Here is a 16772-nt window from a genome sequence, read left to right as displayed (position 1 = left end):
CGAACAAAGTAAACACTTCCAAAAAATGCAAATTTTAAACACTTCACTTAACCTTTGAGATGACTTAGGGTAAAATTTATGCCCCGTTCAGTTTTTACCTGCCCTCAGCATGTTCCTAGTTATTCCCAGTATGATGCCAGCATGATGCCCATCACCTCTGACATGACTCCAGTTGCTCTCAGTATATCCCAGTTGCCCCCAGCATGTTCCTAATCACTCCCAAGTCTCAGTATGATCCCAGTCACCCTCAGTGTGGTCCCAGTTGCCCACAACATGACCTCAGTTGCCCCCAGCATGCTCCTAGTCAGTCCCAGTATGATTCCAGCAGGATCCCAGTTGGATGCGGCTACACCCAGTAACTCTCAGTGTGGTCTCAGTTTAGTTTATAATGCCAGCTCTCCAAAGGCACACAAACCTTGAAGTTTGGCTGTGCAAAGCAGCGAGCTACTGCAATCATGGATGCTGTAAGTGGCCCAGAGACTCCAATGGTGGTAAGGAACTCGGAGATGTTGGGAGTCAGCCGGAACGGGACGGGACGGTTGGCATCCAAGTCCCCAGTGGCATCATTGATGTCGAAGCGAAAGTAAGCCACATTCAGCTTGCCAGTGTCCTGGGGTGGAGAGAGAGATGCACAAAAGTAATTAAAGGAACAGATTTTCCCTCATGAAACCAAAATTTCCTGTTCAGCCTGAAGAGAAGGTTGTGTGCAGACCTCACAGCACCTTCCAGGATCTGAAGGGGCTCCAGGGAAGCTACAGAGAGACTCTGTGTCAGGACCTGCAGTGACACGACAAGGATTAATAGGGAGAAATTGAAAGGGGAAATTTAAATTAGATCTTAGGCAGAAGTTTTTCCTGTGAAGGTGGTGAGACACTGGCACAGGTCGTCCAGGGAGGCTGTGGCTGCCCCAGCCCTGGCAGTGTTCACAGCCAGGTTGGATGAGCCTTGAGCAACCTGCTCTAGTGGGAGGTGTTTAAGAGGCATCTGGAGGTACTGAAGGATATTGTTTAGGGGTTACAGCAGTGACAGGTTAATGGTTGGACTTGATGATCTTAGAGGTCTCTTCCAACCTTGATGATTCTATGATGCTGTATATGTCTAATATATGTTATTATATATGCCCACTGTTATTATCTCTGTCCAATTTTGAGTCATTTCCAAAGCAGAGTCCAAATTTCCACATGATCAAAGACAACAGCACAACCTAGACCAAACCACAACATACCTGGGCAATCTGTAGCATTTCAGGGTTGAGCCTGTTTAAATGAAAGATGAATTCTGCAAAGCCAATCAGGGCTAACTGGATAGTGAACATCTTTCTGAAGGTCCAGTAGTCAGTGGCATTGGGGAAGGTGTGCAGGGCCCACTCCTTCAGCATGCTGCGAGGCACCATGTTGCTCTGCACTTCCTTCAGGATATCCCTGAGGACCTGCACAGGGAAAGGAGCAGTTGAAAGAGATCATTTTTAATACATTTCTTAGCAAGAAATAGACCAAAAGCAACTACTAAACTTCTCTTAACTGCTGCATCTCATTTGAGCAAAAACAACCTCAACCTGAATCCTTCAACAGTGTTTCCTGACTTGTTTGTCACAGCACACAGTATTTTACAGCTCATCCTCTCCACAGCTAGGAAATGGTATTTATCTGTAAAGATCACATTTTTAATGAAGACATAAGCATGAGAACTGCAAACATGTCAGAAAACCTGAGACTGAGAAGTTCTATAACCTAATTTGAAGTATCTTCTTAAGACTTGCAAGAAAATCAGAGGTAAAGACAGTCAGCTCATGATACTTTGCTCCCTTACAGGGAACTAAGGGAACATACTTCAGTATTTCTAGTTTCAGTGCCAGCTGGGTATGCTTTTTGCAGTACTAACACAAGAAATCCTTGATTTTAAGCATAATGGCAAGATTTGAAATGAACCATGGGACTTGCAGAGCATTCTGCCCACACAGGGCTCTGCACAGCTCTCTCATCACGGGGCAAAAGGGAAAGCATTTGGATTACATAAGGTAGGGAGGAAAGACACTGAAAAGTAATTTGTGACAGCAAAATGACCTCAGAAATACAGAAAAAATTGAACTCAACTGTTTCCATAAGTGCATGCTGTGCAGGTATTTTTTCCCTAGATGTAAACATTTGCAATCTACCAAAATATTTATTGACTATAGTATATAGTAGCCTAATTATTTAGACAAAGAAATCAAGTTAAGGACTGTTCTGTTCTGTCAGAAAGTATGACAGTCCTACTGACTGCAAACAAATGGCTGTTAAAGAGTTTTGTAAGTACAACATCTAAAAATAGGAAAAATGTTACCTAGCACATTTTATTTTGTAACCAACAAAGTTTTAATACACCTACACTGTGTTTTCTAGAACAGCTCTATTTGAAATGGGCATTTTATGGAAGAAATTGAATTAACCTTAAGATAAAACCCCATACAATAACCTTATTTATCACAGTTGGCTGTTTAATGGAGGTTACAGAGAGAGCTTTGTTCTTTCTGAGGACTTCACTTACTAGGGTGAGATTGCTCAACTGTTTCTGTGTGGCTTAGATGAAATGCATCCAGGGGCAATTTTAGGCAAAACATGAGAAGAACATGGGGAATCTCATCCCATGCTGTAACTGCTTAGGTAAATTAGAAATGTTTTTTCCTATGCTAGCCACCAATTATTTCCCAAACACTATCAACTGGGAAAAAAAGCAATCAACACCCTCTGTGATTTCAGTTGCACTGACCCAAAGTAATACAAATAGAGCTTTTGTTTTTAATCTTTCTAAGATAATCTAAAATACTGAAGAGATCTAAGAGTTTCCATTATGCAAAACCAAAATAACCTCCTGAAATTCTAACACCACCTCCTCAAAATGTCTTTCACATCTAATAGAAGGCGAAGAGCCAGGGCAGAGTCTTGAAGAACAGCCCTTGATTTAAACCCCTTCTGCCCTGAGATACCTGGTGACTGGCTTGAGTCCCTCGTGCCTGCACTGTTGCCAGTCTGTCATAGTAGCGAGAGATGGGGTTGTCATGCTCAATGCCCTTTTTGGCACAGCGCTGCTTGTAGATCTCCACCAGGGACAGAGACGAAGGGTTGTCCTCCACCAAACGCATCTGAGGAGAAACTGCTACAACCCGAGGCACTGAGGGACAGAGAGAGCAAACCAAGACAAAACAGTCAATCCATAACCCAAACCCTAAGATATCAGCCCATAAAACATGACTGTGATAGAATCATAGCATCATCAAGGCTGGAGGAGACCTCTAAGATCATCAAGTCCAATCCCTAACCTGTCACTGGTAGTAGCGAGAGATGGGGTTGTCATGCTCAATGCCCTTTTTGGCACAGCGCTGCTTGTAGATCTCCACCAGGGACAGAGACGAAGGGTTGTCCTCCACCAAACGCATCTGAGGAGAAACTGCTACAACCCGAGGCACTGAGGGACAGAGAGAGCAAACCAAGACAAAACAGTCAATCCATAACCCAAACCCTAAGATATCAGCCCATAAAACATGACTGTGATAGAATCATAGCATCATCAAGGCTGGAGGAGACCTCTAAGATCATCAAGTCCAATCCCTAACCTGTCACTGGTGTAAATACTATACCATATCCTCCAGTGCCAGATCACATGCAACCAACTTTACTTCTGCAGAGGAGGAGCCACAATGCCACACAAGACTAACCACCCACCCAGATGGGAACTGACCTTTTGAACGCTCAAAATCTCCAGGATCAGCAATGAGGAACTGTCAAAAACCTTAGCAATTCCTATACCATATCCTCCAGTGCCAGATCACATGCAACCAACTTTACTTCTGCAGAGGAGGAGCCACAATGCCACACAAGACTAACCACCCACCCAGATGGGAACTGACCTTTTGAACGCTCAAAATCTCCAGGATCAGCAATGAGGAACTGTCAAAAACCTTAGCAATTCTAATCTTCATAGAATCATAGAATTTTAAGGGTTGGAATGGACCTTACAGATCACCTAGTGCCAACCACCTGCCCTGAGTAGGGACATCCCCCACCAGAACAGGTTGCTGAAGGCTTTGTCCAACCTGGCTTTGAACACTGCCAGGGCTGGGGCAGTCATAGCCTCCCGGGGCAACCTGTGCCAGTGTTGCCTGAGTAGAGTAGAGTAGTCACTTGTTGTTTGAGTAAAACACATATTTAGACCTTACAGATCACCTAGTGCCAACCACCTGCCCTGAGTAGGGACATCCCCCACCAGAACAGGTTGCTGAAGGCTTTGTCCAACCTGGCTTTGAACACTGCCAGGGCTGGGGCAGTCATAGCCTCCCGGGGCAACCTGTGCCAGTGTTGCCTGAGTAGAGTAGAGTAGTCACTTGTTGTTTGAGTAAAACACATATTTAAAGAGAATAAAGATCTGTTTTCAGTACCTGTGAAAAACAAATGTCTCTTTGTGGTTTCCTTCCTCTTCTCCAGGCAGGGGTTGAGTAGGCGCAGGAGCTGCAGCACACGCTCCTCCCGGCGCGACTCAGTCAGACACGCATCGTTCATCACTAGGTACGGGTAGATCTTCCCATTGTGGCCACGTATGTAGAGCCTGCGAGCAGCAGTGTTGTGCTTCTGAACTATCTCCACCCTGGGCATAAACCTACCAGGAAGAAAGGGACAAAAAACAAAGCACCTGAAGTACCTCCACTCTTGGCATAAACCTATTGGGACAAAAGGGATAACAAGAAAGCCAACCCAAAGAGATCAATAAGGCAACAGAGAAATCAGTAAGGCAACACAACTGCATTAGAAGGACAGTATAGAAGTACAATTAGAAGTACTTATAGAATCACAGAAGAATCAGAGCTGGAAGGGACTCTTGAGGATCATCTAGTCCAACTCCTGCACAGGTCATCCCTGAGAATCCCACCCTGTGCCTGAGAGCATTGGCTAAACACTCCTTGACCTCTGTCAGGCTTGGGGCTGTGACCACTGCCCTGGGGAGCTGTTCAGTGCCCAAACACCTCTGGGGGAAGAATCTTCTCCTGACATCCAGCCTAAAACTTATTATTCAAATTTATTATCCACCTAATCTATAGTTTCTATTTTGTAGTCGCAAAGCTCTTCTGTTGGATTTTGTTAATTTCTTTTCAGGAAAACACAGTTCCTGAGCAAAATTCATCATCAGATCAGACCTTTGTCACTATTTTAAAGGACAGGAATTCTATTGATTACAACAGAAGCATCAATCTCACATCAACACAAAAGCAAACAAACATATTCTTCTTTTGACAGTACAGTTGTTTAGGGATGCAATGGAAAGCTATGGAAGGAGGAGAAAATCAAATAAATAAATAAAGTATCTGAGTATAAAGTACTTAATGATATAAGTATATAAAGTATTTAAATACATAAGCATTAAGTACTTAAGTATACTACACTTAATGTCTGTATATATATAGCATAAATATATTTCTATCTATAGTATGTCTATACTTAGAGGATTTCAATAGCATGCTACACTTTACATATAGTATAAATACATTTATATACATAGCATATATAAAGTATTTAAGCATAGTATACTGTACTTAAAAAGTATAAAAATAAATAATACTTTATTTTAAATGTAATACTATTAAAAGTATTGAAGTATTCAAAGCATATCAAAGTCTGACTCTATACATGGAATATATATCAGTTGTAGGTGATATCTCTTTTGCAGAGAGGATGGATGGATGTTTGCATTTTCTTCTCTGTGTTCAGAATTACAAGTACCAATGGATATTCTGAGGTTACCTTGCAATCTTGATGTAGTAATGTGTTGGCTTTGGCATCAGGAATTCTCCAGGTATCTCTACTTCTGCTGTTTGAGCTGAGAAGTTGCTCAGAAAGCGACACTTCTCCTCTATAAGGAAGAACTTTGGAAGCTGTTTAGTTTTGGCCTCCAGGATTTTGATCCATTTCTTTAGCTTAGAGATCAGATTGTGAAGTTTCATTGACCCTGGCACACTGAAGTCAAAATCTGCAAAGAATGAGCAAACAAAAGCAAATTATTTAATCAATTTAATAGTGCCAAACACACACACACACAGAGCTGCACTGTCTTTACTGGACAGGCTCTGAGCAATGTTTCAGCTCTACACTGGCAAAGTCCTAACTTTATATCTAAACTTACCCCTGTCAAAATCTGCCCTTCGCTGTACGCAGCTCTAAAATATTCTGTTCAATTATTTATTAGTACATTTGTTTATTTGTACATAATGAACTGCCCAAGATTTCCCTGTTTTATATCATACAAACATTAGAAAAACATTGTGAAAAAGTTAAATCCTGTTTCTGTATTGAGCTATTGTATTGCAACCAGACACTGCAGAGAAAGAAAGCAGTAAAACCCCGAATTATTAGATCAGATCATTTAGCAAAGAGGGAAAAATAGGCTTACTTTTTCCAGTCTAGCTCTATAATTTTCTGTCCATCTCATTACAGGCCATTTATTTATTTATTTCAAATCAATGGAGATTTTTTAGAAAAAGACTTTTTGCTTTTAAAAGGGATGAAAGAGCCTCAATTGAGGATGCCACATAGAATCTGGGAGCAACTGCAGGACAAGTAGTAAAATTATTATTACCACAATACCTTATTCTGAGGGAATTTGTTGTTCTTTCCTGGCTTAGAGAACAATTGAAAGTCACTAGAGGAAGAGCACATGGGACAGCCTGAGCAAAAAAATACATTATGCTCTTTCCATTGTAGTATTCACCATATTGCACGATGGAACGATCTCCTTTAGTCCACATGCAGGTGGACTATGCTGGAAGGCAGGAGGGCTCTGCAGAGGGAGCTGGATAGGCTGGAGAGATGGGCTGATTCCAACAGAATGAGATTTAACAAGGCCAAGTGCTGGTCCTGCACTTTGGCCATAACAATCCCATGCAGCACTCCAGGCTGGGGACAGAGTAGCTGGAGAGTAGCCAGGATCAGGACAGCATGGTCAACAGGACCAGGGAGGTGATTCTGCCCCTGGACTCGGTGCTGGTGAGGCCACACCTTGAGTACTGTGTGCAGTTCTGGGCCCCTCAGTTCAGAAAGGATACTGAGGTGCTGGAGCAGGTCCAGAGAAGAGCAACGAGGCTGGTGAAGGGACTGAAGCACAAGTGCCATGAGGAGAGGCTGAGGGAGCTGGGGGTGTTCAGCCTGGAGAAGAGGAGGCTCAGGGGAGACCTTATCACCCTCTGCAACTCCCTGAAAGGAGGTTGGAATCAGGTGGGGGTTGGTCTCTTCTCCCAGGCAACCAGCAGGAGGACAAGAGGGCACAGACTCAAGCTCTGCCAGGGGAGGTTTAGGTTGGGTATTAGGAAGATAATTTTTACAGAGAGAGTGATCAGGCATTGGGATGTGCTGCCCGGGCAGGTGGTGGATTCACCACTCCTGGAGGTTTTCAGGGTGAGACTGGATGTGGCACTTAGTGCCATGGTCTAGTAAGGATGGTAGGGTTGGACTCGATCTTTGAGGTCTCTTCCAACCAAGCTGATTCTATGAAAGAGCTTTTCCCAGGTCAGTACATGATCTTCAATACATTATCCAACTAATTCTGTAACTGATCATTTTTGGGGCACACCAATCCCATCTTCCCAGCACTGCTCTCACTACAGATCCAGAACAAAGCAAAGAAACAATTAAATGTCTTTGAATTTCCCCAAAGAGGGAAAATTAATAAAGCACATACATGACATGATGGTTCAGCACTTCAGTACCACAACAGTGAGAGATTAAATGCACTTGGATAAGATCACAAACTCTGCTCTGTAAAGTTCATTGGTTATGGCCTCCCAAATTGTGCAAGTCAACTAAGAGACTTGAATTTTTCAAAAGCATTTCCACAGCAGAACCTTAAAAATGCCACTTGAAGTGCAATATATCTCAAGTGAAAAAGTAGCAACAAGAAAAGCAGAGAGCATCAATTCAGTACTTCTGAAATTCACAGCTAAAGCACAACAGAATTATGGTTTAATGCAGCAGAAAATAAAGTCTCAAAAACTAGGTTAAACCTTATTGCAGAACCTTTGGTTCAGTATGTTACATACAGAAGCTGACACGAAACCCAAAACCACATGAAATTTCTTCTTCAGAGAAGAAATTAATTTGACCAACTATGCTACAGGCAAGTGTGCCAGGAATGAATTAAATCATGTGCACAGCAATTACTGCATAGAAAAGCTTATTTCAACCACAATGAAAGCACTCAAAACTGTCCAAAATTCCTACCAACAAGCTTTACTCTTTTAGCCAGGAGAGTTCATATCATTCTAGACACTGTCTCCTCTCAGTTCTTTTCTTTCCATGTATGCTAATGTCAGACAAAAGAATTCAGCCTTAGATTCCTTTCATTATTCTGCAATTGAAACATAATTATCAGGGAACGTATAACATATTTCACTGTGTAGCCACAATATACTGATATGCTAAAAGCTTTCAGTGAAAGTCTTAAGTTCACTAGTCTAAAGCAGCAACAAGCACATACAAAATCCTTTCCACTTCTGTAAGAAAAAGGTCTATCATGAAACATACAGTTTCATATTGAGGATGTGAGAAACTCTAATATTCCCTTTTCTTTTTCTGCCTGGTATGGGCAGTGCATCTCTTGCATCTCACTGTAAAACACTGATTACAATCCCAAGCCTACCCTCTAGTGAGCACTGGGAGGAAATAATTTCATCCAAGTGACACAATCACAATCATTGCATCATTTATCTCCTGGATCTCTGAAGTGCAGGGAAGTATCCTCAAACTGCAGCTAGTCCTTGTGCTAATGGGAATCATCCAAGAGTAAAAATACACACCAATAAATATGCCTTACAATTCAGTTCACCACAAGAGCAACTCTAGTTTGGTGAATGCCTGTTTGAGGCTTTTTGTTGTTTTGTTTCCCAGATGGAAAAGAGAGTTCAATGAGTCTTTCTGTGTGTGTCACAGAGTCCACGTGAGCAGAAAAATCAGTTCAGGTGGAAGGAAGGGAAATACAAGATCAACCATTATTTGTGTACAAAATCTCTCTGCTTTGCAGGTATCTTAATCTATAGAAAAGTGAGTTTGATATTAAAAAAACTCCTATTTTTTGAGTACTTAGTACTGGAGAACATCTTTCACAAGCTAACACTCACTGCTCTAAAACACCTTACTACTTGCACCATCTTTTCCTGAACAGAATGGGAAGTTTCCCCCCTCATCTTCAATGCAGATGTTCCTAGAAGCCCATGGCACAGACTGCAATGGAAGCAGTTTGAACTTTCTTCTCAATGCTGCCAAAGTTTCTGCCACTCTCAATGAAAGGACAAACATAGCACAACCTTCCTCTCAGGGAGACAGACCTCAAAAAGTCCTTATGGCTCTTAACACAACCAGATAAAGCTGAACACGCGTTGATTGAGGGCTGGACCATCAGCAGTCATGAAGCAACACCAAATTTGAGGTAGCAAAATCAGAGTACCAAACCCTCTGTCTATCCAAACCCTTGACCCACAGAACATTAAAGTAGCATTAACAAAACAAAGACCTCCAAACCAAGACTGCAGAACTAAAAAATACCCAGACACTTCTGCTACACTGGCAGAAAGTAGCTGTGATCAAGGCAAAGCAACAGCCCATTAATGCTTTTAGAGCAAGGAACAGGTCATTTCCAACACAGACAAAGCCCAATTACACTTACAAGTTCACAGTTCAAAGATCTTCACCTAAAAAGCCAAGACTTCAAAGACATGTAAGCTATCCCTCAGGATACGTAAGCTTAGCTTCATAGAGCAGGTCCAATTCTTTATGCACATGATCCTGAAGATGATCCAAACATTCTCCAAGAAGAAAGAGCTGTCTAGCTTTTGAAATAATCATTCAAACATTTACATACTCTAGACTGGCCCCAAAGTTCTGTCTAATCTCACAAGAACCTTTGGAAAGCATCAATAAACCTGAGAAATTCAGTGGCAGCAGAGCAGAAACATGAAGTAGGACTTCTTGTTTATCACTCAGCTCCAGAAAACCAAGACTGCAAAGACCAGACCAAGGTCAAACACGATGCTAACTCCACAATCTCTTGATCTGGATCTTGTGGATAACATTAACTCTTTGCCCTGTTCTCTCCCCACAGTTCAGAGGCACACCAGGACTTCAAGGGGTTCCCTCTGATTACAGAGTTTCCACTCACAGTGAAGAACTCCTTGTGCTGGGTGACAAAACTCCCAGGGAACCTATCTTGCCCTTTAAGGGTGTATTTTGGACTTCTCCATTCCTGAGTGGAGAGGTGGTTGCAGGAAGAAGCTGATCCAAAGTCTGCCCACAAAGGGACAATTGAGGCAGTTTTGCCTCTGCTTTCAGAAGCAAAATCAATCTGGAAATAACTGATGAAAACAGTTTACTCCAAGACAGATTCTCAGCTTGGTTCCTTTCGGAATGGAAGGCAAGCACTCGAATTATCCGTCCATCACAAAAATGCAACTGGTACAGAGAACTGGGAAAACAAAGTGAATGTTCTGGTGTGGCAGAAGGACATCAGGCATGGCCTACAAATGGTTTACAACTATTAGTTACATTGTCAGAGTGCTCCAACAGCCTTTGCTATCTTCACTACCGTCATTACAGTTCTATTAATTTCAAAGAACTCAAAGAGATGACCATCAGTGTCATCTTCTGTCAGAGAGAGCTGTGTGGCCATCACACATTTCACTACACAAATCAAACCCACGCTCTTCTGTGTTTCTTACAATGTGAAATCAACATCAGCTCCTCAAATATGTAACCACTGCTTAAGAGAAAACAAATGAGGCTAAAAAGCTACTTCCCTTAAGCATCTTTTGTATTAGGTCTGATTAAAGTTATTGATTCAATTTCCTAAACAATGTAAAATTAAGTAATGGGATTTTTATCACCCAGTTATCCAAGACACTAAAGCAATCTTACTCAGCGGAATGAGGTTGTTTTGAAAGACTTCACAGAATATTGTCAGTTGGGAGTTCTGGGGTGAAAATTCCAATAAATTCTGGCATCATTGTAAACCAAAGATGATTATTGTTCCTCTGACACAATAGGCACATTGCAAAAATACTATAGTGAAGTCATTTAATTCATCTTTGAACACATATATGATCACACCATAGTTTTAGGGAATAAAAATACCACAATATACTCATTCTCTATTTGGTGTTTTTCCCTTGAGTTACCTTTATTACTCCACAGAATACTGCAACAAACTATTTCAGCTTTGGTGAATGACAGAAAGGTGCTGTTTGCTACATTTTCTCTCAGGAAAGATATTGGAGTGAAAAAGCAGAATGCCTATACAGCTGACCTGGGGGAGATCTCTCTGAAGAATAAAAGTAACATTTTAAAACCCATTTTGAACATTTACCTGTTGTAAATTGCCCTTTTAGCTTCTGGAACACTGGATCTTGAGCTGTTGCCTGTGCTCTCCGAGCTAGTGACTCTGAGGCTGCACTAGAAAACATGGTGGAGACATTGGAGACATTCTCAAGACCTACACCGAAAGTGCTGACTAACTTCTTGACAAAATTAAGTGTGTGAGGAGTGATTTTGGCATCTGAAACAGCTCCACTCTTCTCAAAGGCCACCGAGTAGCACTTTGCCAGGCCCTGCTGCAGCTGCCTGAGAACCTATGGAGCAAACAAAAAAGGCACAATGGTCAGGGAACAAATCAGGGCTGCTGATTTGACACCTAAGATTTATTCCTGCCCTGCATTTTATGTGGTAAAATCCTCTCAGAAACATCTGCTTACAACTCTACATTTCAATTGCATCAGAGGGTTAATCAGAATGGCAGATCTGAGTCTCATGAGCAGTGGAAATTCTGTATCACAAAGGACACTTTGTCCTCTCAACAGCAGCTAACTTTTAGATGTCATAGTTTGTGATATATCACAGAATCACCTAGGTTGGAAGGGTCATCTGGTCCATATTTTTCATACATGAAATAATGTGATATGAGCAAATCTTCTTCAAACAAACACTGTGCTAGGTAGACAGGAGGAATAAACTGACACTTTGAGAGGCAAATAATAAGAGCAGAGTGGCATCTGCTCTCTGTTGTAATTCACACTTGGGGTAACAATAACCACCTGTGACAGACCACCAGAGCAAGGAGGAAACTGGTTATCTGTGAAACAGTGTGAAAATTGGCATTCTTAGTTAGCCTGAGCAACAGCTTCAATCCTAGAGGCATTCATCAAATTAAGCGTTTTGGACAACCTCTGTACTGCTTCCAGAAACAACCAAGATCCTTAAACTCCAAACAGAACAGTCAGTTCTACAAATATATCAGTTTACTAATTAAAACAAATAGTTTTCTGCTCAGCCCTCATGATGTCACATCTGGAGTGCTGTGTCCAGTTCTGGACTCCTCAGGACCAAAGGGATGTGGAGCTCCTGAAGCAGGTCCCGTGGAGGGCAATGAAGATGCTGAAGGGACTGGAGCACCTCAGTGATGAGGAAAGGCTGAGGGAGGTGGGCCTGTTCAGCCTCAAGACGAGACAACTAAGAGGGACCTCACTGATGTATTCAAGTATCTGAAGGTGCAAAGATGGATCAGGGTCTACTCAGTGGTGGAACTGAACAGATTGCCCAGGGACCGGACCAGATGACCCATTGTGGTCCCTTCCAACTTGACCCATTCTGTAATCCTATTTTAATGTTTAAAATTAATTCCGGATAAATAATTTGCAGTGAACTTTTCCTTAGGTGATACATATGAAGGTGTAATTAAAGCCAAATACCTCTTCATGCCAGTTCTCCCTGAACCACACCATCTGATCTACAATGCCTTCCAGAGAAGATAAAAGTGTTGGATGCAGTCCCTTCCAACTTGACCCATTCTGTAATCCTATTTTAATGTTTAAAATTAATTCCGGATAAATAATTTGCAGTGAACTTTTCCTTAGGTGATACATATGAAGGTGTAATTAAAGCCAAATACCTCTTCATGCCAGTTCTCCCTGAACCACACCATCTGATCTACAATGCCTTCCAGAGAAGATAAAAGTGTTGGATGCAATTCCCTCTGCATGTGCATAATCCTGCTACATCTCCACATGGGGGCAGTGGCTCTGATGGGCCCAGGGTCTGAGGCAGAGTGGGACTGGCTGCCCACTGAGCTTGGCTGCTGCTGCCCAGAATCTGTAAAGGGAAAATTCAAAAGAAAACAAGAATTGCCTAATTTGCAAAGTGAAATTTTGAAAGAAAAGTATTGCTTTTCATAAACTCCATGCATACCTGTATGAAACCAAATAAACTGTTCCAAGAACTGGCTTCTACATTAAATATTAATCATGTGCTGCCTATTGAATTTCAGAAAACTTGGGGGGTTTTAGAAAGAAAATTTGGAGTTTTTACAGTGAAAATTCTGCTCCAAATGTTGTTTAGTTGCACAGACTTCCCAACATTAAAGCAAAATAAACAGTCCTCAAAACTACGCAGGAGGTGCAGCCTTAGCTTTCACCTTACCTTTAAAAGGATACTTAGTCTTGAAGTAACTCATGTTGTTTCCTACAGGATCAAATCCTTGAATTATGGTGTTTTCTTCCCCTCTCTTTTGGGGAGATCCTTCACACACAACTGAATAATATACTAATGGCAACAACAAATTGTCAGCATACCTTTTAGTACAATACATCTCTTGCATGACAACAGTGATGAAGCAGAGTTCTGCTTTATCAGATGACCCTCTCTAACTCACACAACCACCCACACAGCTGCAGTTTGGGCAGAACCTACAGGGAAATATTTTACTGGTTATTATAGATGTGCATGTGGCAACAAAGCATCTCCTCCTCCTGCAAAGGAGCAGCCAAAGAAAAACAAATCAGCATTTAATTAGTGCCCTTCAAATTTTTATGCAGAAATGTACTGAATTGTCCTTCCCAAGTGGGAAGGGCACATAATAAATAATAAATAAACAATGCACTTGGTAATAAAGAACACAACTGAAGGAAGAGTTCTTCCGGTAGCTCTTCTGGGACTCCCAGGAAATCATATGGGACAAAAGAAAACTAAATTCTGTGGAATCATTTGATACAACTATTCTAAATATGATTTGTTCTGGGGAAAAAAAAGTGTTGTGCAAGTTCCTGGATGTTCTCTCCATCTCCCAAACATTTCTCAAAGCCTACATGGATTTGTTTTTGTGTAAACTTAGATGCTCATTTCACTTTGTAATTCACCATATGAAGTTCCTATGAGGACATTATTTTTCCAAGAGTGGCTCATTTGAAAGCAAACTGAATGTTGCATGATTCATGCTCCCAGTGAAATAAGACTAGAACATCTTAGGAAACTATAACATTCTCCTGTATTTATATGGTTTAGGGGTTACAGTGGAATGGCAAATTAATGGTTGGACTTGACCTTAGAGGTCTCCTCCAACCTTGATGGTTCTATGACTTATAAACCAAGAATTTTCTGGTTCTCCACAAATTTATGAAGAGAAATATCCGGTAAAGAACATGAGAATGAAGGAGATGAAACTTTTGGTGAATATTTCATACAAGAAAATTCAAGGCATCTGTAGATTTAACTTCACAGAAACAAATCAATGTGAGCAAAGTTAATCAAGAATTTTCCTCCTTAAGAAGAAAATTATTTATCAAGAGTTTTTTTCCTAAGTTGGTATGTTTTCTAGAGGATGTGTTCTCAGTAAAATCAGCTGTAACTCCAAATAATGAGTTACAAAAAGTCCAAGTGATGATCCAACTCACCGCTCTTGTAGCGCTCTCGCTGCTCTATTTTCAAGGTCAAATAGAGGGTCCTGATAGGGAAGTAGACAGCTTGGGGGTAGACTCTTCCCACCTATTTGGAGACACACATACACTTACTTCTCGGTTAAGGAATACAGAGCACATCAATGCATAGATTGTCTTGCAAATGAGTACAAATTGCTAATAATCAGCTCCTTGTATGAAACAACAGCTTATGGAAATGATTCTTTGGAGGAGGATGAAATGCTAACATCCAACACACACTATGAAGGCATTTCCTAATTAAGGCTTCCAGATCATATTGCCTAATAAACCTGAAAGCAGCATCACGTCAGAACACCAGCTGGGCCAGCTCAAAGATCTTACTCATGTGCATAACGGAAGGAAAACAGCCATAATGACAGTGGTTAGTCCTTAAACTAGGCCACAACTCCCAGCAAGCCCTATGATAATTGATAAGAAAGTCCATTAGACAGTAACTTTACCCTCCCTAATTGTTGCAATTACTGTAAGGGGATACCAACTGCACCCAAAAATAAAAACACTTTCACCATTAGGGAAGAAAAAAAGCTAAAGAGATGTTGACATTCAGCACCTCCTTTAAAATCTGTAAATTTCAGTAGCTATTAAAGGAAAGAAACCATGTGCCTACTACCCATAATAAGAGCACAGTTTATGGCACCATTTGAGGCTTCTCCAGGTACAATCCTATGAACCCATGGATCCTTTCTGCATCCAAATGGGTATGGTAAGTGGGAGGAATTTTGCAGTGTGATTGAACTGTTCAGTAATGTGATATTTATGGCAGATCCACTAACATTATGCTTCATGCCGTAATTCAAAGGATATTTGAAGAGAATTGCAGACTTTTTAAATAGTCTACAATAACACAATAATTACAATGACAATATATTACAATATAGTCTTCAGTATTACAACAGTCTACAATAACACAATCTACAAGAATCAGCATTTTAAAATTTTATATTCCTTCTATGGCCCTGAAGTTTAAAGGCAAGAGAAACCGGAGTATCTGTGATATTTATCAGTCTAAGCTCCAACTCCAGGATGACTTCCAAGCAAGCACTCACTTATAAACATTTTATACAGATCTAAATAAAGTGTTTACAAGTTGTTGAAATAGGTTTTGTTTTATCAAAAGACAATACCAGGCCACACACATCCAAGTTTGCCTCAGCTAATTTGCTTTCTTAAGCTACTTGGGAGCACAGTGTCTTCAAAGGCACATTTTAATGTTGTGAAGAGAGAGAGAGAAAGAAATGTGTGATTATGTTCTGTACCTGACTGATGAGGTTGAGGAGGAGTTTGCCCTCGGAGCCAACCAGGCATGTCAGCAGCTGTGGGATCCAGGCCAGCCACTGGATGGGAGGAACACCAATGCAGTACTTGTCTACTGCATCTGCCAATGTGTTCTTGTCATCATCAAAACTCAGCAGCCAAAGGACCTAAACCAGAAGTTCAAGAGGACATCTCTGTGTTTAAATTCAAAGACATATCAACTGTTCTGATGCACAAAAACATACATATATTTTATTCAGATGATATTGGAGTCCCCATGAATGCTGAAGTTGCCTCAGGCAAAGGAAATTACTTTCATTCTGCTCGGCCAATGGCATTTTTTCCCTTGAGAAATAATATCTAGGGGATTAACAATTTAAAATAATTAAACAAGGATTAATAATTAAAAGGATTAATATTTAAGCTACATAATAATATCATCTCTGATTCTATGACCATATTTCTTCCCCTCTGCTCTGCTCCTGTGAGGCCCCACCTGGAGGGCTGCACACAGTTCTGGTGTCCCCAACAGACAGAAGGACATGGAACTGTTGGAGCAAGTCCAGTGGAGGCCACAAAGCTACCAGAGGACTGGACCATCTTCCCTATGGAGAGAATTGGGGCTGTTCAGCCTGGAGAAGAGAAGGTTGTGTGGAGACCTCAGAGCAACCTGCCAGGAGCTGAAGGGGCTCCAGGGAAGCTGCAGAGGGACTCTTGGTTAGGAATTGCAGTGACAGGACAAGAT

General features: G+C 41.3%; 1 protein-coding gene across 1 annotated transcript in view; it reads right to left on the bottom strand.

Annotated features, from left to right (window-relative positions):
• Positions 1–415: 415 nt before the first annotated feature.
• The window catches only part of LOC103799811 (transformation/transcription domain-associated protein), a gene marked incomplete at both ends in the record, with an annotated part of 20903 nt that continues 4546 nt past the window's right edge, over positions 416–16772 (bottom strand). The window contains 9 exons of the mRNA XM_009072162.1: positions 416–610; positions 1226–1429; positions 2966–3150; positions 4415–4632; positions 5772–5997; positions 11374–11635; positions 12952–13151; positions 14729–14819; positions 16030–16194. Coding sequence (XP_009070410.1) covers positions 416–610; positions 1226–1429; positions 2966–3150; positions 4415–4632; positions 5772–5997; positions 11374–11635; positions 12952–13151; positions 14729–14819; positions 16030–16194 — 1746 coding nt within the window. The remainder of the gene's footprint in view (positions 611–1225; positions 1430–2965; positions 3151–4414; positions 4633–5771; positions 5998–11373; positions 11636–12951; positions 13152–14728; positions 14820–16029; positions 16195–16772) is intronic.

Source organism: Acanthisitta chloris, unplaced genomic scaffold (assembly GCF_000695815.1).
Source record: "Acanthisitta chloris isolate BGI_N310 unplaced genomic scaffold, ASM69581v1 scaffold8033, whole genome shotgun sequence".
NCBI classification, from domain to species: Eukaryota; Metazoa; Chordata; class Aves; order Passeriformes; family Acanthisittidae; genus Acanthisitta; species Acanthisitta chloris.
Note: the sequence above shows the minus strand (reverse complement) of the source record. Positions and strands in the feature narration are given on the sequence as shown.